At 39.1% G+C, this 24,279-nt stretch overlaps 1 protein-coding gene across 5 annotated transcripts in view; it reads right to left on the reverse strand.

Annotated features, from left to right (window-relative positions):
- Nucleotides 1-644: 644 nt before the first annotated feature.
- CCDC126 (coiled-coil domain containing 126) overlaps nucleotides 645-24,279 on the reverse strand; it is a 42,321-nt gene continuing 18,686 nt past the window's right edge. For all 5 annotated transcript variants that reach the window (XM_005901261.2, XM_070369726.1, XM_070369725.1 and 2 more), the window contains one exon: nucleotides 645-2,424. In XM_005901261.2, coding sequence (XP_005901323.1) covers nucleotides 2,240-2,424 — 185 coding nt within the window. In that variant the 3' untranslated portion in view covers nucleotides 645-2,239. The remainder of the gene's footprint in view (nucleotides 2,425-24,279) is intronic.

The raw sequence follows: 24,279 nt of genomic DNA on the forward strand, positions 1-24,279 counted from the left end.
AACTGAAGGAAGTCAGACAAAGGCAAAGACCGTATGATATTGCTTATATACAGAATCTAACAAAATGATAAAAATGAATTTATTTACAAAACAGAAATATACTCACAGACTTACAGCATAAGCTTATGGTTAACAGGAGGGAAGGGTAGAGGGGGAGGAATAGATTGGGAGTTCGGGATTGACATGTACACAGGGCTATGTTTAAAACAGATAATCAACAAGGACCTACTGTACAACACAGGGAACTCTGCTCGGTACTCTGTAATAACCTAATGAAGAAAGAATTTGAAAAAGAACAGACACGTGTATAACTGAATCCCTTTGCTGGATACCTGAAACTAACACAACACTGGTAATCAACTATGCTCCAATGTAAAATTAAAATTTAAAAAAAAGACTCAACAGTAAACCTCAACTTGAGGGAACAAATCTAGGAACCACTTCCAATCACAAACCTCAGAATTCGTTCCCATCAATCCCCAAGTTCAGACTCTTCTAATCTGAATGAGGCAATCTTTCATTTTTCTCTTTTGAAACAGCTATTGGAAATTGATGGAATAAAACCCAAAATTATCTAAAATTCCTTTTAATCACTACCATTTATTAAAAGAACAATCATCATTAAAGAAGAAAACTTATAACACTTTAAAGTACAAATAATACATTTTATTTCATCCCTGAAAACAAAAACAAAAAATGTACACATCTAATGAGAGACTGAACAACTATTCCAAACTTCACCTGGAAACGGTATGTAAATAATTTCTTCACATAATGGCAGGGTACAGGGAAGAGTTTGCAAAGATACCTTCAAGAAGTATTTTCTCATACTTACTTTAATAAACCAGTATAATTATTGCTACCACGTCTGGTAGCACATTGTAATAATGAACAATACAATTTCCAAAACTAAATACAATACAGTCTAAATCTAGAAGCTAGCTGCACTTAGAGAATAAATACTATGAAACATAGGGCACCATATGGCAATTAAATTTGCAACAAGGAAAATTTAAATAAAGGTGTACTTTGCTCTATACCAGAATTACCCAAGATTGAGCTCTCTTGTGCTATATATAGAATAGCTGTTTTCCTGAAAAGATAGTCCATCTTCATAATTTAAATTACATTTTAAATGCTCTTATTTTTAAATGGTCACTACATAAAATGAATATCTACTGTATATCATACAAATCCAACATTTCATAAAGAGTATATATTCTATATACTATAATGTTAACATTTTCCAAACAATTTAATGCAACACAAATACTTTTATTATACACATCTGGCTAAAGTCCTTAAGAGTTCCAGTCTCACAAATATCTCAGTTTCCCGCTTCCTTGTCAATATAATAAAAGCAAAAATTACCCAAATATGGAAATAATGTGCTTTCTTGACAGCATAATCAAAGTGTTATATTTTTAAATTAACATTCATCTATATGAAAAATCATGAATTAATATTTAATCTCATCATAAAAATATCTTTTATTCTTCAGAATACAAGTATATAAGAAAATGTTACATACGAGATTGGAGATTACTATTTTAATGTTATTTAATTGCCCCAATGTTTAGAATAGTTTACGAACAGTGGCTACTACCCATTTCAAGATTATACTCTTACAAATGTAATTTTTTTTAATATACAATAATTAACCTTCAGTTATTCTGAAGGGATAGTGCAAATGAAGACATTCTTTGGGTCATCATTTCAAAACACTATTTTCAATATTACACTTCCTTTCTCTCTGCTCATAATCTGAATAACAAAATATAGTAAGTACTGGAAGTAAGCACATTTTCTAATAGTATCAGTCCAACATTCACATCTATCCATAACAAATGACAAAACGATTCAATAACAATATTCCTCATTTGTCTAAAAAATGTTATATATTTAAATAAATATTTTGTAGAAATGAATCCGTCTTTCAGTGTTTTTGTTTCAACTTGGTCTCAAACACAAAGATTTATACAAAGATCACCTACCTGCTTACTACATCAACCATGTTACCAAATTCCCTTTAAGGCTATAGTACAGCATTGAAGAGATGTGCCTGAAAGCAAACTAATAACTTTTAAATTATATACAGAATTAAAGTTCCATGAATGCAGCATACTCCTTGAAAATGCGCAGAGCTTTTACTGTAAAGTATCACTCTATGCTACCAGTGATTTTCTGCCATAGGACATAATCCATGGTGAGTGTAGCAGCACGAGGTCATCCTCCACTGCTATCTAATGCTGCCTGAGGCTTTTACCCTTTTATTTGTGGTCAGTGGCACTGGGTTCCCACTAGTACCACTCGTAGTGCTAGCTGCTGAGCCGTTCACAACAATATAGTCGACTTTGTTCTCCAGCTTTACCAAACGTTGTAAAATGTCATCCAAAAGGACAGCAATTGTTCTTCTTAGATCCGCTAGGGGGAAAAAATGAGAATAAATCATAATAAACAGTGATAGAGCACTTAATATTTGTGCTTTCATAGTTTGACGGGAAACATGAACAATTATTGAATCATCTGAAATATACTAGAAAGAAAGTACTCAAACCACAAACAGGAAAAGCCTCAGTATTTTAATCAATAGTATCACATACAGAGCTTCTTATAGGAATAATTTCAGTTATAAATGTGGGGAAATTCACTTTTCTAATGCAATAAAACAGATTTAAGGGCTAGTTTAAAATGTTAGTCCCTCTGTAAGAAATCCATTTACTTTGAGATTCTTAAGCAGTCTGTAAAGATGATGTGGGCTAGGCAGCTAAGGTAGAAAGCTAGCTAAGCAAGAAACTCAATGAAATGTAGAAACAAAAAAACCTAGAACCTCCACAGGCTGAAATGTGGGGGGAACCCAGGAACCAGAGCAGAGCCAGGAACCTGGTTAGTGCAGAACAGATAGTAGTTCTGACTAGCAAATGATAGGGGAACTATCTTCTAATCTCTCCGGGAGGTTACAATGATGTCAGCAGAATTTACCTGGCAAGAATGAAATTATGCGAAGTAAGTCAGAAAGAAAAACACCAATACAGTATATTAACGCATATATATGGAATTTAGAAAGATGGTAACGATGACCCTATATGCGAGACAACAAAAGAGATATAGATGTAAAGAACAGTCTTTTGGATTCTGTGGGAGAAGGCGAGGGTGGGATGATTTGACAGAATAGCATTGAAACATGTATATTAACATATGTGAAATAGATCATCAGTCCAGGTTTGATGCATGAGACAGGGTGCTCAGGGCTGGTGCACTGGGATGACCCTGAGGGATGGGCTGGGGAGGGAGGTGGGAGGGAGGGTCAGGATGGGGAACACATGTACACCCATGGCTGATTCATGTGAATGTATGGCAAAAACCACAATATTGTAATTAGCCTCCAATTAAAATAAAAAGAAAAAAAAGAGAATGAAATTATGACCCTCTGCTTCATTTTAAGTCTTTTTACTCAGGATTCCCAATGGCACCTAGCACATATTAGGTATTCAGTCAGTGACATCTAATATTGTTACTTTTTGTTGACCCTGGACCAAAAATGGCACCTCAACCCCTATCTGTGATCAGAGAAAAAATCATTTCAACAACAGCTCATGAAATTGCTAATGGTTCTGTTAGTAAGTCATCAGAAAAAAAAAATAGGTAGAAGAAAAATAAAATAGGTAAATTGGACTTCATCAAAATTTAAAACTTTTGGAAATCAAAAGATACTATCCAGAAAGGGAGATGACAATCTACAAAATGGAAGAAAATATTTGCAAATCATGTATCTGATAAGGGCTTAATATCAAGAGCATATAAAGAACTCCTAAACCCAACAATAAAAAGATAAACAACTCAATTTTTAAAATCAGCAAAGAACTTGAAAAAAACATTTCTTCAAAGATATGCAACTGATCAGTAAGCATGTGAAACAATACCAAACATCACATGATACATCACTTTACACCTGCTAGGATGGCTATAATCAGAGAACGGGAAAATAACAAACACCGGCAAGAACATGAGGAAGTTAGAATCCACATATACGGCTAGTGGGACTATAAAATGGCATAGCCATCATGCAAAACAGCCAGGCAGTTTCTAAAAAACCTAAACATACCATGAAAAAAGTAAAAGTGAAAGCCGCTCAGTCGTGCCTGACTCTTTGCAACCTCACGGACTATATAGTCCATGGAATTCTCTGGCCAGAATACTGGAGTGGGTAGCCTTTCCCTTCTCCAGGAGATCTTCCCAACCCAGGGATCAAACCATACGACCCAGAAATTCCACTCCCAGGTACATACCTTTAAAAAGTGAAAGAGACTCCAAGAGGTACCTGTACACCAGTGTTTATTTCAGAATTATTCACAATAGCAAAAAGGTGGAAATAACCTAAGTGTCCATCAGTAGGCGACAAGATGAACAAAATGTGGTATTCACACACAAGAGAATATTATTTAGCCATAAAAAGGAACAATGATCTCTAATACACGATACAAAATGGATGAACCTTAAAGATATTATACAAAGTAAAATAAACTTCCATACCTATATGTCTCTATCTTGATTTATCTCTTTTTTATATCCCAATAGGTTTTACTATTTGTATAAATGTGAGGAGAGGCAGATACAAATAAAATTAATCATGTGTACACAAAAAAGAAACACAATTATAGTAAAATGCAAAAATGACTAATGAAAATAAAACACATTAAGTGTTTAAAATGTAAGTCAAAAACTTTTCCTTATTAATATTTTTCAAATTCAAATGAATATTTTACTGCCACTAAAATCTGCTTAATTGTACAAGGGAGAAAAGTTAGAAGTCACTTCTTGATCAAAGCAAATTACTCACTGTAAAGTTTTATTATGAAGCCAGCAACAAAACAAGAATGCTTCCTAAGAACTAAAAGCTAATTTAAATATCAGAGCAAATAGCTAGGTAAAAATCATTTCAAAAGCCTCATAAACTCTGTAATTAAGTGTACATTAATTGTTCAGTCTTTTATATTTTTAATACAGCTACCCTCTCCCACTGAGTGCTGAATAAATTATATCATTCAACAAATATTTTATTACTTCCCTACTTAAGAGTGCAAGGCACACTGTTTAGATCTCGTGAGTAGATCAAGAGATGTTCTCATCAAACTTCACATACAAATTAAATGCCTAGGTACATTAAAAAAGCCTAGTTTTTAAGCGAGAAAAGAAAAGCTATATAATGATCTGACTAAGTGCAAGAAGTAACAAACACAAGATTCCAGTACCCTTTACCCAGTTTCCCCTAATAGTGACATCTTGCAAAATCACATAACACATCACTACTAGAGTCTATACTGGTACAGTCAAGATGCAGGGTATTTCCTTCACCACAAGGATTCCTGGGTTGCTCTCTTACAGTAACCCTTTTTCTTTTCATTAACCTTCTACTATGATGGATTAAGCTGACTGCTTTTTGAAAATTAAAACAGACTTGCATCCCTGGAATAAATGCCACTTGGTAACAGTAATTAATTCTCTGTATATGTTGTTGAATTCCACTTGCTAAGTTTTTCCTAAGGACCTGCACATCTATACTCATGAGGGATACTGGTCTTTAGTTTTTATTACCAATGCAGTCTTTGGTTTTGGTGTAAAGTTAATACTAGCCTTATAAATGGACTGGGAAGTGTTCTCTCCTCTTCTATTTTCTGGAAATGACTGTGTAAGATTGATACTAATTGCTATTAAAATTTTTGATAGAATTCTCCAGTGCAACCACCTGGGCCTGAAGATTTCTTTTTGGAAGTTCTTATAGTCAATTTCCCTAACAGTTACAAACATTATCTCACTTTGTAAATACTGTGATTTTTTTTTTATACAAATTGACAGGTTGTGGCAACCCTGTGCCAGGGAAGTGTATCGGTGCCATTTTTCCAACAGCACTTGCTCTCTTCATGTCTCTGTGTCACATTTTGGTAATTGTCGCAATATTTCAAACTTTTTCATTATGGTATTTGTTATGGTGATCTGTGATCAGATGTGCAGGTATGTGAAAACAGTATGGGGACTGGAATTCGAAGTGGAGTCTGGTGATTGTCACTGAGTTGATGCAATCTCATGACAGAAAAAAAAATTAGCAAACAAAAAAAAACCCTTTAACAAATGAGGAGTTGCTTCTTTAAGGAATGAGTAAAGTAACTGGTTTACTGACATGGACTCTACTCCTAGTGAAGTTGCTATGAAGACTTGCAATGACAAAAAGAGAAAAAAAAAATTAAGAATATTACATAAACTTAGTTGACAAGGCAGCAGCCGAGTTTGAGGACTTATTTCTAGAAGTTCTACTGTGGGTAAAACACTATCAAACAGCATGGCGTACTAGAAAGAAATCATTTGTGAATCAGTCAACTGATGCGGCAAACGTCACTGCTGTTTTATGTTAAGAAATTGTCACAGCCTGCCAACCTCAGCAACACCACCCTGACCAGTCATCAGCCATTGACATCAAGGCAAGACCAGTTTAAAAAAAAAAAGTATGACTTGCTGAAGGCTCAGATAATGGTTAGCATTTTTTAGCAATAAAGTATTTTTAATTACAGTGTGTACATTTATTTGGTTTCTTGGATAATGCTATTCCTATTGTACACCTAATAAACTACAGTGTAAATGTAACTTTTACATGCACTGTGAAACCAAAAACTTGGAATGACTTGCTTTATCTCAGTGGTCTAGAACCAAGTATCTCTGAGCTATGCCTATACAGAGCTATTCGAATTACTTATTCCATACTGGGTGACTGTGCTAGTTCACAGCTTTAGAGGTACCAACCCTTTTCATATAAGTTCCTATGTTTATGGGTAGAGCTGTTCTTAGTCTCTTATTATTTTGATATTTGCAGTGTCTGTAGTGACACTGCAATTTTTCTGTCAGTCTTATTAGAAGTTTGCCAGTTTATTCCCCACTCTTTCAAAGGAAAAGCTCTTTGTTGCATTGATTTTCTCTACTGATTTTCTTTCAATTTCATTTATTTCTGTTCTTATTTTAATCATTTCCTTCTTTCTGCTCTGCTCTGGGTTTCTTTAGCTCTTCTTTTTCTAGGTTCTTGAGGTGGGAGCTCAGATTATACATTTAAGACTTCTCTTTTCTAAAGTATGTACTTTTCTAAAGTAAACTTCTCTCTCAGCATGGCTGTAGCTGTGTCCCACAATTTTTTATGTTTCACTTTCATTTGGGGATTGTCCTATTACCACTCTTTTATTTCTATTTTGAGTTCACTGCAGTCACAGAATACACTTTACGATCCCAATTCTTATAAATTTGTTGAGGTCTGTTTTATGTCTTAGGATAACTATTTTTGTAAATGTTCTATGGACTGTTAAAACCCATGTATATCCCCTGTGTTGGCTTCTATTTTGGAGTGTGGTAGCTATGTTAAAGATTAACTATTTGGTCTCATTGAAGCCAACACAATGCTCCTGTGTTTCTTCTTCAATGATAAATAAAGTGCTTACAGAATTTGAAAAAAAAATGTTATCTTGCTGTTATTAATGGAGCTTCCAAATATGTAGGAGTCCATTGCTTAGACTGTGTTCTTCAGGTCTTTTATATCTTTGTAGATTTTCTGCCTAGTTCTATCAGTTTCTGAGAGAGCAGTGTTTAAATTCTCAACTCTAATTGTGGATTTATGCATTTTTGTTTTCAGTTCTACCATTTTTGTAGATACATTTAGGACTGTTATTTCTTCTGGGTAGATTGATCCCTTTATGATTATATAATGTCCTTCTCTAACACTGGTAGTTTTCTTTCCTCTGAAGTCTACTTGATCTGTTATTAATGTAGACATCCCTGCATTCCTTTGACAAATATTTGCATGAAATATCTTTTCCAATCCTTCTACTTACAGCCAGCCAGTATCATTAAGTTTGAAGTGAGTTTCTTGTAGACAGCACATACTTTGTCATGTTTTTTAACCCAATCTGCCAATGTCCTCAAACTAGTGTATTTATACCACTAATAATTAATGTAATTCTGGTATATTAGGACTTAAGTCTGAAATTTCATCTTTTGTTTGTTCTGTTTTTTCACTTCCCTGTTTTCCTTTTCCTGCCTTCCTATGGGGTACTTGAGTACTTTTTAGAATTCTTTTTTTATTTTTCTGAAGGGTTTTTAAATGTATCTCTCTGCAAGTTTTAGCTGTTCTGGATATTACACCTTATACATAATGTACGATAGTCATTTTACCAATCATAGTGATATACAGAAGCTTTACCTCTCTTAACCATCTGTGATCCAGCAGATCCAGCAAAGGGACTGAGAATCCCCAGGGAATTTGACTTTGAAGGTCAGTGGGATTTGATTACAGAACTTCCACAAGACTGGGGAAACAGACTCTTGGAGGGCACAACAAAAACCTTGTATGCACCAGGAAGCAGGAGAAAGGAACAGTGACCCCACAAGAGACTGAGCCAGATTTGCTGCTGAGTGTCCTGGAGCCTCCAGCACAGGTGTGGGTTGACAGTGGCCTACTGCGTAATCACGGGCACTGACTACAACAGTCATGGGAGCCACAGCATCCTGGCATAAATCCTTTTGCAAGAGGTCACCATTACCCCTAACATAGTTTGGCCTAAGGCCAAGATACAGGGAGGGAACACAGCCCCACCCATCAGCAGAAAATTGGATTAAAGATTTACTGAGCATGGCCTCCCCAAACAGAGTAAGGCCCAGTTTCCCCACAGCCAGTCCCTCCCATCAGGAAGCTTCCACAAGCCTCTTACTCTTACCCATCAGAAGGAAGACAGAATGAAAACCACAATCACAGAAAACAAACCAAACTTATCACATGGACCACAGCCTTGTCTAACTCAATGATACTATAAGCCATGCTGTGTAGGGCCACCCAAGATGGTGGGTCATGGTGGAGAGTTCTGACAAAACGTGGTCCACTGCAGAAGGGAATGGTAAACCACGTCAGTACTCTTGCCTTGAGAACCCAATGAACAGTATGAAAAATGCAAAATGATATGACACTGAAAGATGAACTCCCCAGGTTGGTTGGTGCTCAAAATGCTACCGGAGTAGAGCGGAGATATAGCTTCAAAAGGAATGAAGAGCCAGAGCCAAAGCTTAAAGAACCCCCAGCTGTAGGTATGTCTGGTGGTGGAAGTAAAGTCTGATGCTGTAAAGAACAATACTGTATAGGAACATGGAATGTTAGGTCCATGAATCAAGCTAAACTGAAAGTGGTCAAACAGGAGATGGCAAGAGTGAATGTCAACATTTTAGGAATCAGTGAACTAAATGGACTGGAATGGGTGAATTTAATTCAGATGACCATTATATCTATTACTGTGGGCAAAAATCCCTTAGAAGAAATGGAGTAGCCCCCATAATCAGCAAGAGTCCAAAATGCAGTACTTGGGTGCAATCTTAAAAACGACAGAATGATCTCTGTTTGTTTCCGATGCAAGCCATTCAATATCACAGTAATCCAAGTCTATGCCCCAATCACTAACATTGAAGAAGCTGAACGGTTCTATGAAGACCTACAAGACGTTCTACAACTAACACCAAAAAAAAAAAAATGTCCTTTTCATCACATGGGACTGGAATGCAAAAGTAGAAGTCAAGAGATACCTGGAGTAACAGGCAAATTTGGCCTTGGAGTATAAAATGAAGCAGGGCAAAGGCTAACAGAGTTAAGCCAAGAGAATGCACTAGTCATAACAAACACTGTCTTCTAACAACACAAGAGACGACTCTACACATGGACATCACCAGATGGTGTGAAAACAGACTAATTATATCCTTTGCAGTGAAAGATGAAGAAGTCCTCACAGTCAACAAAATAATCCAAAATGCAGTACCTGGGTGTAATCTCAAAAATGACAGAATGATCTTGGTTAGTTTCCAAGGCAAATCATTCAGTATCACAGTAATCCAAGTCTATGCTCCAACCACGAACGCAAAAGAAGCTGAAGTTGAACGGTTCTATGAAGACCTACAAGACCTTCTATAACTAACACCCAAAACAGATGTCCTTTTCATTATAGGGGACTGGAATGCAAAAGGAGGAAGTCAAGAGATACCTGGAGTAACGGGCAAGTGTGCCATTGGAGTACAAAATAAAGCAAAGCAAAAGCTAACAGACTTTTGCCAAGAGAATGCACTGATCATAGCAAACAGCCTTTTCCAACAACCCAATATACATATACACACTACTAAATAGAAAATAGAAAATAAGGACCTACTGAATAGCACAGGGAACTCTATTCAGTAATCTCTAATGACCCACATGGGAAAAGAATATAAAAAAGAGTGGATATATGTATCACTGATTCACTTTCCTATGCACCTGAAATACAATATTATAAATCAACTAAACTCCAATAAGAATTTTTTTAAAGATTAAAAAAAAAAACCATCCCCAAGAAAAAGAAATGCAAAAAGACAAAATGGTTATCCAAGGAGGCCTTACAAATAGCTGAGAAAAGAAGAGAAGCGAAAGGCAAAGAAAAGGAAAGATATATCCATCTGAATGCAGAGTTCCAAAGAATAGCAAGGAGAGATAAGAGAGCTGTCCTAAATGAATAAAGCAAAGAAATAGAGGAAAACAACAGAATAGGAAAGCCTAGAGGTCTCTTCAAGAAAATCAGTGATGCCAAGGAGGCATTCCATGCAAAGATGGGCACAGTAAAGGAGAGAAACAGTATGGACCTAACAGAAGCAGAAAAGATTACAAACCGGTGGCAAGAATACACAGAAGAAATATACAAAAAAAGACCTTAATGACCCAGATAACCATGATGGTGTGATCATTCACCTAGAACCAGATATCTTAGAGTGCAAAGTTAAGTGGGCCTTAGGAAGCATCACTACCAACAAAGCTAGTGGAGGTGATAGAATTCCAGTTGAGCTATTTCAAATCCTGAATCTAAGATGATGCTGTGAAAGTGGTGCACGCAATATGCCACCAAATGTGGAAAACTCAGCAGTGGCCACAGGACTGGAAAAGGTCAGTTTTCATTCCAACCCCAAAGAAAGGCAATGCCAAAGAATGCTCAAACTACCATACAATTGCACTCATTTAACATGCTAACAAAGTAATGCTCAAAATTCTCCAAGTGAGGCTTTAACAGTACATGAACCAAGAACTTACAGATGTTTAAGCCGGATTCAGAAAAGGCAGAGGAACCAGAGATCAAATTGCCAACATCCACTGGATCATAGAAAAAAACAAGAGAATTCCAGAAAAACATCTACTTCTGCTTCACTGACTATACTAAAGCCTTTGACTGTGTGGATCACAACAAACTGTGGAAAATTCTTCAAGAGATGGCAATACCAGACCACCTTACCTGCCTCCTAAGAAACCTGTATGCCAGTCAAGAAGCAACAACAGTTAGAACCAGACATAGAATAACAGACTGATCCAAAATTGGGAAAGGAGTACATCAAGGCTGTATACTGTCATCCTGCTTATTTAACTTATATGCAGAGTACATCATGCGAATGCCTGGCTGGATGAAGCACAAGCTGGAATCAAGATTGCAGGGAGAAATATCAAGAACCTCAGATATGTAGATGACACCACCTTTACAGCAGAAAGTGAAGAGGAACTAAAAAGTCCCTTGATTAAGGTGAAAGAGGAGAGAAAAAAAGTTGGCTTAAAAGTCAACATTCAAAAAACTAAGATCATGACATCTGGTCCCATCACTTCATGACAAACAGATATGGAAACAATGGAAACAGTGACAAATTTTATTTTCTTGGGCTACAAAATCACTGCAAACAGTGACTGCAGCCATGAAATTAAAAGACGATTGCTCCTTGGAAGGAAAGCTATGACCAACCTAGACAGCATATTAAAAAGCAGAGACACTACTTTGCTAACAAAAGTCCATAGAGTCCAAGATACCATTTTTCCAGTAGTCATGTATGGATGTGAGAGCTGGACCACAAAGAAGGCTGAGCACTGAAGAATTGATGCTTTCAAACTATGGTATTAGAGAAGACTCTTGAGAGTTCTTTGGATTGCAAGAAGATCAAACCAGTCAATCCTAAAGGAAATCAATCCTGAATATTCACTGGAAGGACTGATGCTGAAGCTGGAACTCCAATACTTTGGCCACCTAATGTAAAGAGCTGACTCACTGGAAAAGATCCTGATGCTGGGAAAAACTGAAGGCAGGAGAAGGAAGCAACAGAGGATGAGATAGTTGGATGGCATCACCAACTCAATGGACATGAGTTTGAGCAAGCTCCAGGAGATGGTGAAGAACAGGGAAGCCTGGCGTGCTGCAGTCCATGGGGTTGCAAAGAGTAGGACACAACTGAGTGACTGAACAACCATCATCTGCGACGGTTCATTTTGTGTCAATTTGGCTAGGCTATGGTATGTAGACAAATCTACCAGTCTGGATACTGCTGCGAAAGTACTTTTTTGATGGGATTAGCAAGGCCCAGTGGTAAAGAATCCACCTGCAACGCAGAAGCCATAGGATACTCAGGTTTGATTCCTGGGTCAGGAAGATCCCCTGGAGGATGGCATGGCAACCCACTCTAGTATTCTTTCCTGAGAATCCCATGGACAAAGGAGGCTGGCAAGCTACAGTCCATAGCGTCAAAAAAGAGTCAGACATGACTGAAGCAACTTAGCACAGCATTTAAGCCAGTAGATTTTCAGTAATGTAATCACTCACCATAATGTGAGTGTACTTCATCTAGTAAGCTGAAGATCTTATGAAAAGACTACGGTTTCTGGAACAGGAGGAATTTTGTCCCCAGATTGACTGCCTTCAGACTTAGGACCTAAACATCAGTTTTTGCCAGAATTTTCAGCCTGCCCTGAAGATTTTGGACTTTCCAGGCTCCACAACTGCATAAGCAGCGAATTTCTTAAAGTCTCTCTCTCCCTCTCCTTGATTTGTTTTATTCAGATTTAAAAATCTGAATACGCCATCCTTTTACCAATTACTTCATTTATAAGATACTGCCTTAAATATTTCCTCTACATAAATTTAGAATCACATCAAGCAGTGTTATAATTTTTCCTTCAACAATTTTTGCTTCAGTTTAGAAAAATCAAGAAGAAAAAGAATCTAGTGACCTACCTTTATTTTTATGCACTGTTTTTCTTTCCTTCCTGATTGTTCCAAGTTTCCTCTATTTTTAACATTTCTTTTCCAATGAAAGAACTTCTTTAGCTATTTCTTAGTGTGGGTCTGCTGGTAACAAACTCTTTTCCTTCATCTAAGAAATACCTTTGATTTCCCTTAATTCCTAAAGGATATTTTCACTGGGTATAGAATTCTAGATTAAGAGTTCTTTTCTTTAAGCATTTAAAACACAATATGCCAGAAACCAACACAACATTGTAAAGCAATTATCCTCCAATTAAATATATATATATACATACATATGCCACTTATTTCCAGACTTGATGGTTTGTGATGAGAAATCCACTATCATTTGACTTGTCTTCTCACCATTAAGTGTTGCTTTTCTCTAGGTGCTTTTGAAAAGTTTTTTTTTTTTTTGGCCATATCACACAGTTTGTGGGATCGTCCTTGACCAGGGATTGAAGCCAGGCCACCACAGTGACAGCCCAGAATCCTAAGGTCACCAGGTAAGTCCAAGTGTTTTTTTTCCTAAGTTGCTCTTTTAAGTTTTCAGACGCTTACTTATGATGTATCAGGGCATGGACTTTTTTGACTAATCATTTTTGGGGTTCACTCAGTTTCTTGAATCTGAGGTCTGTGTCTCTTGAAAAATTTGGAAAAGTTTTTGGTCATAATTTTTTTGAATTATTTTTCCAGCTCTGCCCTCATTCTCTTCTTCCACAAAAGTTACATCTGTTGTTATAATCCTACAGGTCGCTAACGTGCTGGAATTTTTTTTAAGTCTATTTTCTCTCTGTTGTTCAGGTTGGGTAATTACATCGTTCTATATTTCAGTTCACTGATACTATCCTCTGTTCTCTCCTTTCTATTTTTGAGTCAATCTGCTAACTCATACTTTTCATTTCAGTCATTGTATTTTTCAGCCCAAAAATTTCCATTTAGTTTTTCTTTATATGCTCTATTTATCTCCTAAGACTTACTGTTTCCCTGTTGAGCCTTTCTGTTCTTTCATTCTGTTCTTTGTGCTCATTAATTCCTCACTGAAGCATTTAATCCTGACTGCTTTAAAATCTTTTTCAGATAATTCTAACATTAGTCATTGGTTATCTTTCTTCATTCAGTTTAAGATTTCCCTAGTTCTTGGTATGACAACTGATTTATATTTGTAACCAGGACATTTACATATTTTATTATGAAAGTCAGGATCTTATTTAAACCTCCTATGTTAAGTAGTATTCTCTGATACCACTGTGGCAGGGCAGAGGGGTGTCACCTTGTTACTGCCAGGTGGAGGCAAAAATCTAGGTTCCCGCTTAGCCTCCACTGCCACCTGAAGGTGGTGAGCTCTTTGTCACTGCTGGACAGAGGGAGGAGTTCCAGGCGCCCTCCCCATACTCTTCACTGACACTGTGATGCAGACTGCTCCTTACCACTGGGCAATGGTAAGTCCTCACTCTCCACACGTCACCCCTGAGGAAGGGAGGTGAGCACCTCATTACTGCGTAAGGGTAGAAGTTCTGGCTCCCTATGTGGTCTCCACGTGGTGTAGGGGGAGTCTGGATGCTCTGTTATAGCCTCACAAGGGTGGGAGTCTGTGCTCCTCACTTGGCCTTTGATAACGTGGGTGGTATAGTGGTAACTTTCTTTTGTGGTGTCTGGTTAGAGGAGAATGGTTTACTGTCTAAAAGTTTTTATCTTGCTAGGCTGCCCCTCTTTGGCTACAGAGAACAGGCTTCTGTTGGGGTTTTGCTTGTTTTGTCTCTGTCTATGCCTGGTTGACAGTTCTTAATTCTCAGAATAGCATTTAAATATTAACACTAAACTGTTCTCCAATTCTCTGAAAATATTTGGTGGAGTCCATTTTTCAGCAACAACAGAGGTAAAACCAAAACTCTTAAAAGAAAGTAAGGTCAGACTTTGGGTGGAAAAGCCTGAGGTGAAAAAAGATGTGTTGCTGTACATTCAGGTGTAGAAAACCACAGGTCAACTGCAAATGTTCTCTAATAGTCACTGGGCATCAGAACAATAACCCCAAATTCACTGCTCTGCACAAATCACAGAATCCAAAAAATGTTACATGGGAAGAAACGTAAGTTTTTTTTTTCTTAGAGAAAACTAAGAATGTTAAGCAATATTCTTAGATATCTTTTAAGATATCTTAAAAAGAAATGATGATATCTTAAAAAGAAAGTACAAGTTACTCCTCAAAATTTACAGACAGTAATCTTAAAGCTGAACTGATCTGTCCATGGCTCTTGCAATAGTAACAATTCATTGTAGACCAACATTTAAAAAAATATATTACCTTGTGTTTTGTTTGCCAACTGGGAAAATCACATTATATAGCTCAAGGGAAAACCATTCAATAAATATTATTTTGACTGACTAGCCTTTTTATATGGTAGCAACTAGAGGCTAATGGTTTCTATCAATGGCTTAAAGTTCAAGTTCACGGAACTCACGAAATTCTCACCTTACTGTAATTTATATTGCCATTCCAGATTACTGGCACAAGGATAGAATTCAAATAATGAAACGGAAATAACTGGCTACCTAGTCTGCAAAAAAGAACCAGCATCTCTTACTGTTTGCACCAGAAATCTCAACTGTATTACAGACTTGTGTGTGTGCTTGGTTGCTCAGTTTTGTCTGACTCTTTGTGACCTCGTAGACTGTAGCCTGCCAGGCTCTTCTGTCCATGAATTTTCCAGGCAAAAATACTGGAGTGGGTTGCCATTTCCTCCTCCAGGGGATCTTCTTGACCCAGGGACTGAACCTGAGTCTCCTACATCTCCCACACTGGCAGGCAGATTCTCCACCACTAGCATAACCTGGGAAGACCCTGTTACGGACAAAAATGTTTAAAAAAAAACAAAAAAAACTGCACTATATTACAATGCGTTTTAGAAAAAAAAAATTTAAGCATATAACTAAAGCATAAAAGATGATAGACATGTTTTACCATACAAATTTTTAAAAACAATATACCAAGTTATTAGACAACTGATGAACAGAGCAAAACCATATGCTACATATACTGACAGCGTGAATGTCTTTAATAAAAAATCAGTCAAAAAGTAATTTCCCTGCAGAAAAACTGACAAAGGATACAAAATATTCCCTCTTGTATGTATAAGAAATACAAATAGCCAACAAACTAGAAAATCTTTCAACCTCTCCGGTAAACACAGAAATGCAAAAGCAAACAATTAGATACCATTTAAAAGTAAACTGAACTGGTGCAGGGTGTAGAAACTGGCACTTCCACAGTGGTGGGAGAGTGGAAACAGGAGTGCACACTGGCAGCACAACCCTGGAGGGCAACTTGACACGTGTCTATTAAATTTAACATGCATACCCTTAGCCAGAAAGTTTCATTTTGAGGAAATTCATCCTGCTGAAACAGTCACACAAACATAAAATACCCACAAATGTATTATTCACACATATATTTCATGCTGCTAAGTCACTTCAATCGTGTCCGATTCTGTGCCACCCCATAGACGGCAGTCCACCAGGCTCCCCCGTCCCTGGGATTCTCCAGGCAAGAACACTGGAGTGGGTTGCCATTTCCTTCTCCGATGCGTGAAAGTGAAAAGTGAAAGTGAAGTCACTCAGTCGTGTCTGACCCTCAGTGACCCCATGGACTGTAGCCTTCCAGGCTCCTCCGTCCATGGGATTTTCCAGGCAAGAGTACTAGAGTGGGGTTCATATACACACACTTATCACAGCACTAAATCCAACATACAAGGTTAGCAACAAATTATCCATTACTACAGAATAAGCAGAGAAAAAAGGAACCTTTTAAAATGAAACAATATTAAGTCACTAAAAAGGATGAAACAGACTATCTGTAATAACATGGAAAGATATCTATAATCAAGTGAAAACAAGAAAGTTGCAAACTAGTATATATACAGTACAATCCCATTTTTGTTCAAAATGTGCTGGATGATATGTCTGCAAACTAGAGCTGGTTGGTTATCTGTCTTTGTAAAAAAGTTTTACTGGAACACAGCCATGCTCCCCAGAGAAGGCAATGGCACCCCACTCTAGTACTCTTGCCTGGAAAATCTCATGGATGGAGGAGCCTGGTAGGCTGCAGTCCATGGGGTCGCTAGGAGTCGGACACGACTGAGCGACTTCACTTTCACTTTTCACTTTTCATGCATTGGAGAAGGAAAATGGCAACCCACCAGTGTTCTTGCCTGGAGAATCCCAGGGACGGGGAAGCCTGGTGGGCTGCTGTCTCTGGGGTCACACAGAGTTGGACACGACTGAAGCGACTTAGCAGCAGCAGCAGCAGCCATGCTCCCTGGTGGATCCCTGGTGGCTCAGACGGTAAATCATCTGCCTGCAACTCGGGAGAGCCAGGTTCGATTCCTGGGTCGGGAAGATCCCCTGGAGAAGGAAATGGCAATCCACTCCAGCACTTTTGCCTGGAAAATCCCATGGGGGGAGGGGCCTGATAGGCTACAGTCCATGGGGTCACAAAGAGTCAGACGCGACTGAGCGACTTCACAAGAAAGCAAGCAAGCCATGCTTATTTACTGAAAAGAAGACCAAATGACCCACAAAGCTGAAAATACTTAACATTTAGTCCTATAAGAAAAAGTCTGCTAGTCCCAATATATACCAAATTAATTGACATTCTCTCTCTCTGCTCTTTTACTTATCTATGGCGCATATTTCTGTAATATTTGAATGCTTTTATTTTTGATAACCAGAAATAAGTAAAAAAAACATTTCAGATCACTGGTTAAATACCATGTGGCCATTAAATGATGCAGATATATATTAACTGACATTGAACTAGCTCCACCATATATTTTAAAATATAGTTTAAAAGATACCATGTGTATGAGTCTCATTTTGCTCTTGTAACTGAGTTGTTACATACAGCTACCCAGCATAGAACATTGAAATTAAAAGACGCTTACTCCTTGGAAGAAAAGTTATGACCAACCTAGATAGCATATTCAAAAGCAGAGACATTACTTTGCCAACAAAGATCTGTCTAGTCAAGGCTATGGTTTTTCCTGTGGTCATGTATGGATGTGAGAGTTGGACTGTGAAGAAAGCTGAGGGCCGAAGAATTGATGCCTTTGAACTGTGGTGTTGGAGAAGACTCTTGAGAGTCCCTTGGACTGCAAGGAGATCCAACCAGTCCATTCTGAAGGAGATCAGCCCTGGGATTTCTTTGGAGGGAATGATGAGGAAGCTGAAACTCCAGTACTTTGGCCACCTCATGCGAAGAGTTGACTCACTGGAAAAGATTCTGATGCTGGGAGGGATTGGGGACAGGAGGAGAAGGGGACGACAGAGGATGAGATGGCTGGATGGCATCACTGACTCGATGGACATGTGTCTGAGTGAACTCCAGGAGTTGGTGATGGACAGGGAGGCCTGGCGTGCTGAGATTCATGGGGTTGCAAAGAGTCAGACACAACTGAGTGCCTGAACTGAGCATAGCACAGAACAGCTACCTTTAAAAATATCAGTTATTCTGCTCAAGCAGAGAAATTTTTTTCTCGTTCCAAAAGAATTGCTTCTTCACGTTTCTATCAGTGTCCTTGGACTAAACAGAATGCAAAACAATGTAACATTTAATCTGCACCTGCCACTAGTACTGCCATCTCAGTTTATACCAACTCCATCTCTGCTGCTGCTGCTGCTGCTGCTAAGTCGCTTCAGTCGTGTCTGACTCTGTGCGACCCCACAGACGGCAGCCCACCAGGTTCCCCCATTCCTGGGATTCTCCAGGCAAGAACACTGGAGTGGGTTGCCATTTCCTTCTCCAGTGCATGAAAGTGAAAAGTGAAAGTGAAGTCACTCAGTCGTGTCTGACTCTTCGTGACCCCATGGACTGCAGCCTACCAGGCTCCTCCATCCACGGGATTTTCCAGGCAAGAGTACTGGAGTGGGGTGCCACTGCCTTCTCCGAACTCCATCTCTAGTCAACGATATTTGATTCTCAAGAGCCAATGCAGACTAACCCTCATCACTTCATAAAAATCATCATAAAGAGAATAAAAAAGTGTCCAGGGTATTCCCAGATAAAAATAGTTAAACTCAATAAAGGCACTTAAACCTTTGCTGATTCTAAATAGTCCATCAAAACAGTAAAGGTGATTCTTTTTCACGCTCTTTTTTATGCATACATGAATGAGGCCAAAGATAACAAGAAAGGAGACAACAGCAACAAAATTCCAGAAGCTGGAAAGCAAATGGATGAGACCTGGGGCTTCCCAGGTGGCGTCAGTGGTAAAGAATCTGCCTGCCAATGCAGGAGACCAAGAGATGCAGGTTCGATCCCTGGGTCATGAAGATCCCCTGGAGAAGGGCATGGCAAACCACTCCAGTATTCTTGCCTGGAGAATTTCATGGACAGAGGAGCCTGGTGGGCTACAGTCCATGGAGTCAGAAAAAGTTGGACACAACGGAGCACGCACCCACAGGGGAGAAATGGCTACCTTGTGTCCTAGATAACTGACTTAGCATACCTGAAAAACTTGGATCTTGAAACAGAAACCAAAAAACAATTGAAAAAATAAGAGAAAACAAAGAGCAATTCATTTTTCTCCATAGAAACGCAGCCCAAATGGCCCAGAAATTGCTGTATCAGGTACTAATGAAAATAGGAGTAAAAAAGGAACCAAAAACCGAAGGACTGGATAAAAACTGATTTATAAAGAAATCTGATTGCTAAATTTTCTCTACCACTCCAAACTGGGCAATGGTCCCTCCACCACTGCAGAAAATCTTGAGAGGCATTTTTTGAAGCCACTGAAACAGCTGAAGGCCTGGGCAGCACACTGAAAACTGGAGGAGGAAGTGAGAGTTCTCATAGTGAGTACTGAGGCCACTCCTCCCGCCGCACCCTTTTCCCCTGGCTCAGAGAACAAGTGTTCGATCCCATAACACTTGGATGCATAGATGTCCTACAAGCGTTGGAAGAGATTGGAAGCCCTTCTCTAAGGAGTCTGACCAGCTCAAGAGAAAAGACCTAAACATACTGATATTCAATTCAGTTCAGTTCAGTCGCTCAGTCGTGTCCAACTCTTTGCAACCCCATGGACTGTAGCACACCAGGCTTCCCTGTCCATCACCAACTCCTGGAACTTGGTCAAACTCATGTCCATAGAGTCGGTGGTGCCATCCAACCATTTCATTCTGTCATCCCCTTTTCCTCCCACCTTCAATCTTTCCCAGCATCAGGGTCTTTTCAAATCAATCAGTTCTTCACATCAGGTGGCCAAAGTATTGGAGTTTCAGCTTCAGCATCAGTCCTTCCAATGAATATTCAGGACTGATTTCCTTTAGGATGGACTAGTTTGATTTCCTTGCTGTCCAAAGTACTCTCAAGAGTCTTCTCCAACACCACAGTTCAAAAGCATCAATTCTTCGGCACTCAGCTTTCTTTATAGTCCAACTCTCACATTCATACATGACTACTAGAAAAACTATGCTGCTGCTGCTGCTAAGTCGCTCAGTCGTGTCCGACTCTGTGCAACCCCATAGACAGCAGCCCACCAGGCTCCTCTGTCCCTGGGATTCTCCAAGCAAGAATACTGGAGTGGGTTGCCATTTCCTTCTCCAAGAAAAACCATAGCTTTGACTAGATGGACCTTTGTTGGCAAAGTAATGTCTCTTTTCCATATGTTCTCTAGGTTGGTCATAGCTTTTCTTCCAAGGAGCAAGCGCCTTTTAATTTCATTTCAGTCACCATCTGCAGTGATTTTGAGCCCAGAAAAATAAAGTCTCTCACTGTTTCCACTGTTCCCCCATCTATTTGCCATGAACAGACACTGATACTATAATTTAAAAACTGGGGCACTTCCCAGGTGGTCCAGTAGTTAGGAACCCATCTTCCAGAACCGGGGATACGGGTTCTATTCCTGGTCCAGGAGGACTCCACACGCAGCAGCAAGGCAGTTAAGCCCGTGCACCACAACCACTGAGCCCACGTGACGCAACTCCTGAAGCCCACGCACAGCAACAAAAGCCCCGGCACAGCCAAAAATCAATTCGTTAGTTATTTTTTAAAAAGGGAAAGAAAAATTTAGCTGGCCTTTGTCCCAGGGTCCTGGGAGGCAGACTCTGAATGCCAGGAAGTTCCTGGCTGATTGTCTTTGTTATTCATGGTGGGCCCAAGGAATTGCACTTGATATTAACATATTATTGACCAGAGACGGATTCGCAGGAGAGGCATTAGTTTCTGCAAAAACCACCCCGGGTCAATAATGTGTTAAACTGGGACTCTTGGTGCACCCTAGATAGTGTGTACCGAGGTGACTCAGAATGGGGGCAAGCCATACAAGACCCATCTTGTGAGTAGAGGGTAAGGGCTTTCCAGTAGGCGAGCAGTGAGGGAGACTGGGAAATTGAGCTCAACCACGTGGCTAATGACTCAATCGATCATACCTCCACAATGAAACATCAATAAAAACTCTGGACATGGAAGTTTCGGTGGGCTCACCTCACTGGCAATGCTCTTAATACTGACACACGCTGACATGCCAGGAGGGCAATGTGTTCTGATTTCATAGGGAGAAAACAACAGAAACTTCGCACCTGGAATCCTCACAGACCTGCCTTGTCTCTCCCTTTGGCTGATTCTGATTTCCATTCTGCTGTAATAAAACTGTAGTATAGTACTTTCAGTGAGTTCCATGAGCTGATCTCATGCATCATAAACCTGAGAGGATAGTAGGAACCCTGGAACTTGTAGAGAGCTGGAAAAAAAGTGGAGATGATATGAGGACACCCAAACTTACGGCTGGTGTCTGAAATAAGGGCAGTATTGTGAAGGATTATGCCCTTAAACTGTGAAATTTGGCTAAGAGTCGGACACGACTGAGCGACTTCACTTTCACTTTTCACTTTCATGCATTGGAGAAGGAAATGGCAACCCACTCCAGTGTTCTTGCCTGGAGAATCCCAGGGACCGGGGAGCCTGGTGGGCTGCCGTCTATGGGGTCACAAAGAGTAGGACACGACTAAAGCGACTTAGCAGCAGCAGCAGTAGCAATAATCAGAAGTCATTGTAAATATTAAGGATACTCCCAAACAAATGACCCAGTCAGATCTTCTGAGTGAACACCACTCAGCAACTCAGCATTTCCCATCAAGGTTTTAGTGTCTCACTCTTTAAGAACACTTCAGAAAAGGTATCACTAATTAACCTTAGGGAAATAAAAAAAAACGGAGCTCTTAGCAGTTAAAAATGAAAGAGACAAAATGAAAAATTCCATACAGAACTGAAAATACAGCTGAGGAAAAACTTCAACAAATAAAGCAAAAAGACAAAAAGGTGGAAACTAGGAAAGCAAATAAAGGGGAATTAGTGGAAAATTCTGAAAGAGATGGGAATACCAGACCACCTGACCTTTCTCGTGAGAAACCTGTATGCAGGACAGGAAGCAACAGTTAGAATTGGATAGAACAATAGACTGGTTCCAAATAGGAAAAGGAGTATGTCAAGGCTGTATATTGTCACCCTGCTTATTTAACTTATATGCAGAGTACATCATGAGAAACACTGGGCTGGATGAAGCACAAGCTGGAATCAAGATTGCCAGGAGAAATATCAATAACTGCAGATATGCAGATGATACCACCCTTATGGCAGAAAGTGAAAAAGAACTAAAGAGCCTCTTGATGAAAGTGAAAAAGGAGAGTGAAAAAGTTGGCTTAAGGCTGAACATTCAGAAAACGAAGATCATGGCATCCGGTCCCATCACTTCATGGCAAACAGATGGGGAAAGAGTGGCTGACTTTATTTCTGGGGGGCTCCAAAATCACTGCAGATGGTGACCGCAGCCATGAAATTAAAAGACACTTACTCCTTGGAAGGAAAGTTATGACCAACCTAAACAGCATATTAAAAACCAGAGACATTACTTTGCCAACAAAGGTCCGTCTAGTCAAGGCTACGGTTTTTCCAGTGGTCATGTACGGATGTGAGAGTTGGACTATTAAGAAAGTTAAGCACCAAAGAATTGATGCTTTTCAAGTGTGGTGTTGGAAAAGACTTTTGAGAGTCCCTTGGACTGCAAGGAGATCCAACCAGTCCATCCTAAAGGAGATCAGTCCTGGGTGTTCATTGGAAGGACTGATGTTGAAGCTGAAACTCCAATATTTTGGCCACCTGATGGGAAGAGCTGACTGATTTAAAAGACCCTGATGTTGGGAAAGATTGAGGGCAGGAGGAGAAGGGGATGACAGAGGATGAGATGATTAGATGGCATCACCGACTCAATGGACATGGATTTGGGTAGACTCCGGTAGTTGGTGATAGACAGGGAGGCCTGGCGTGCTGTAGTTCATGGGGTCGCAAAGAAGTCAGACACGACTGAGCGACTGAACTGAACTAAGAGGACCAGTTCAGAGGGCCCAAATGTTGAATAACAATTCCAAAAAGAAAGAATGAAAACAATGTGCAGGAAAAAATGAAATAAATAATTTTGGAAAAATATTCCAGAATAAAGGACGTAAGTTTCAGGATTTAAAGTGCCCGCTGAGCTTCCAGCACATGAATCTATACCAAGGCACATCATCAAGAAATCTCAAGACAACAAGGTTCTACTTCATAGCACAGGGAACTATATTCAACATCCCGTGATAAATCATAATGGCAAAAAAATGAAAAAGAACACGTATATATATATATATGTATATGTATATATATGTGTGTGTTCTTTTATATATATGCTGCTTCTTAGGAATTCACAGATGTTCTGCAATTGACGATCTACAGTGATGTGAAACCCCTGGAGTAGGAAATGGCAGCCCACTCCATGTTCCTGCCTGGAGAATCCCATGGACAGAGGAGCCCGGCGGGCTACAGTCCATGGGGTTTGCACAGAGTTGGACACAACTGAAGTGACAAAGCAGCCGCAGTAAAGTGACAATCAGGAAAAATGCAAATATGAACTAGGGATGACCACAGCACTGATTATGCAGGAAAAGTCATTGTATTAGGGACACATACAGAAATATCTAGCAGTAAAATGCCACATTTTTAATAATTTAAATATTTTCCAAAAATTGGACAAAGCAAATATTGCAAGATGTTAGAATTGTTAAGACCTAAGTGATGGATTATCTGGGTATTTATCAGGTTTCTATTTTTCAGTACATTTGAAATTTTTCATAATAAAAAGTCAAGACAAAATTACTTTGTGAACAC

This window comes from Bos mutus, chromosome 4 (assembly GCF_027580195.1).
Source record: "Bos mutus isolate GX-2022 chromosome 4, NWIPB_WYAK_1.1, whole genome shotgun sequence".
In the NCBI taxonomy this organism is placed as follows: domain Eukaryota; kingdom Metazoa; phylum Chordata; class Mammalia; order Artiodactyla; family Bovidae; genus Bos; species Bos mutus.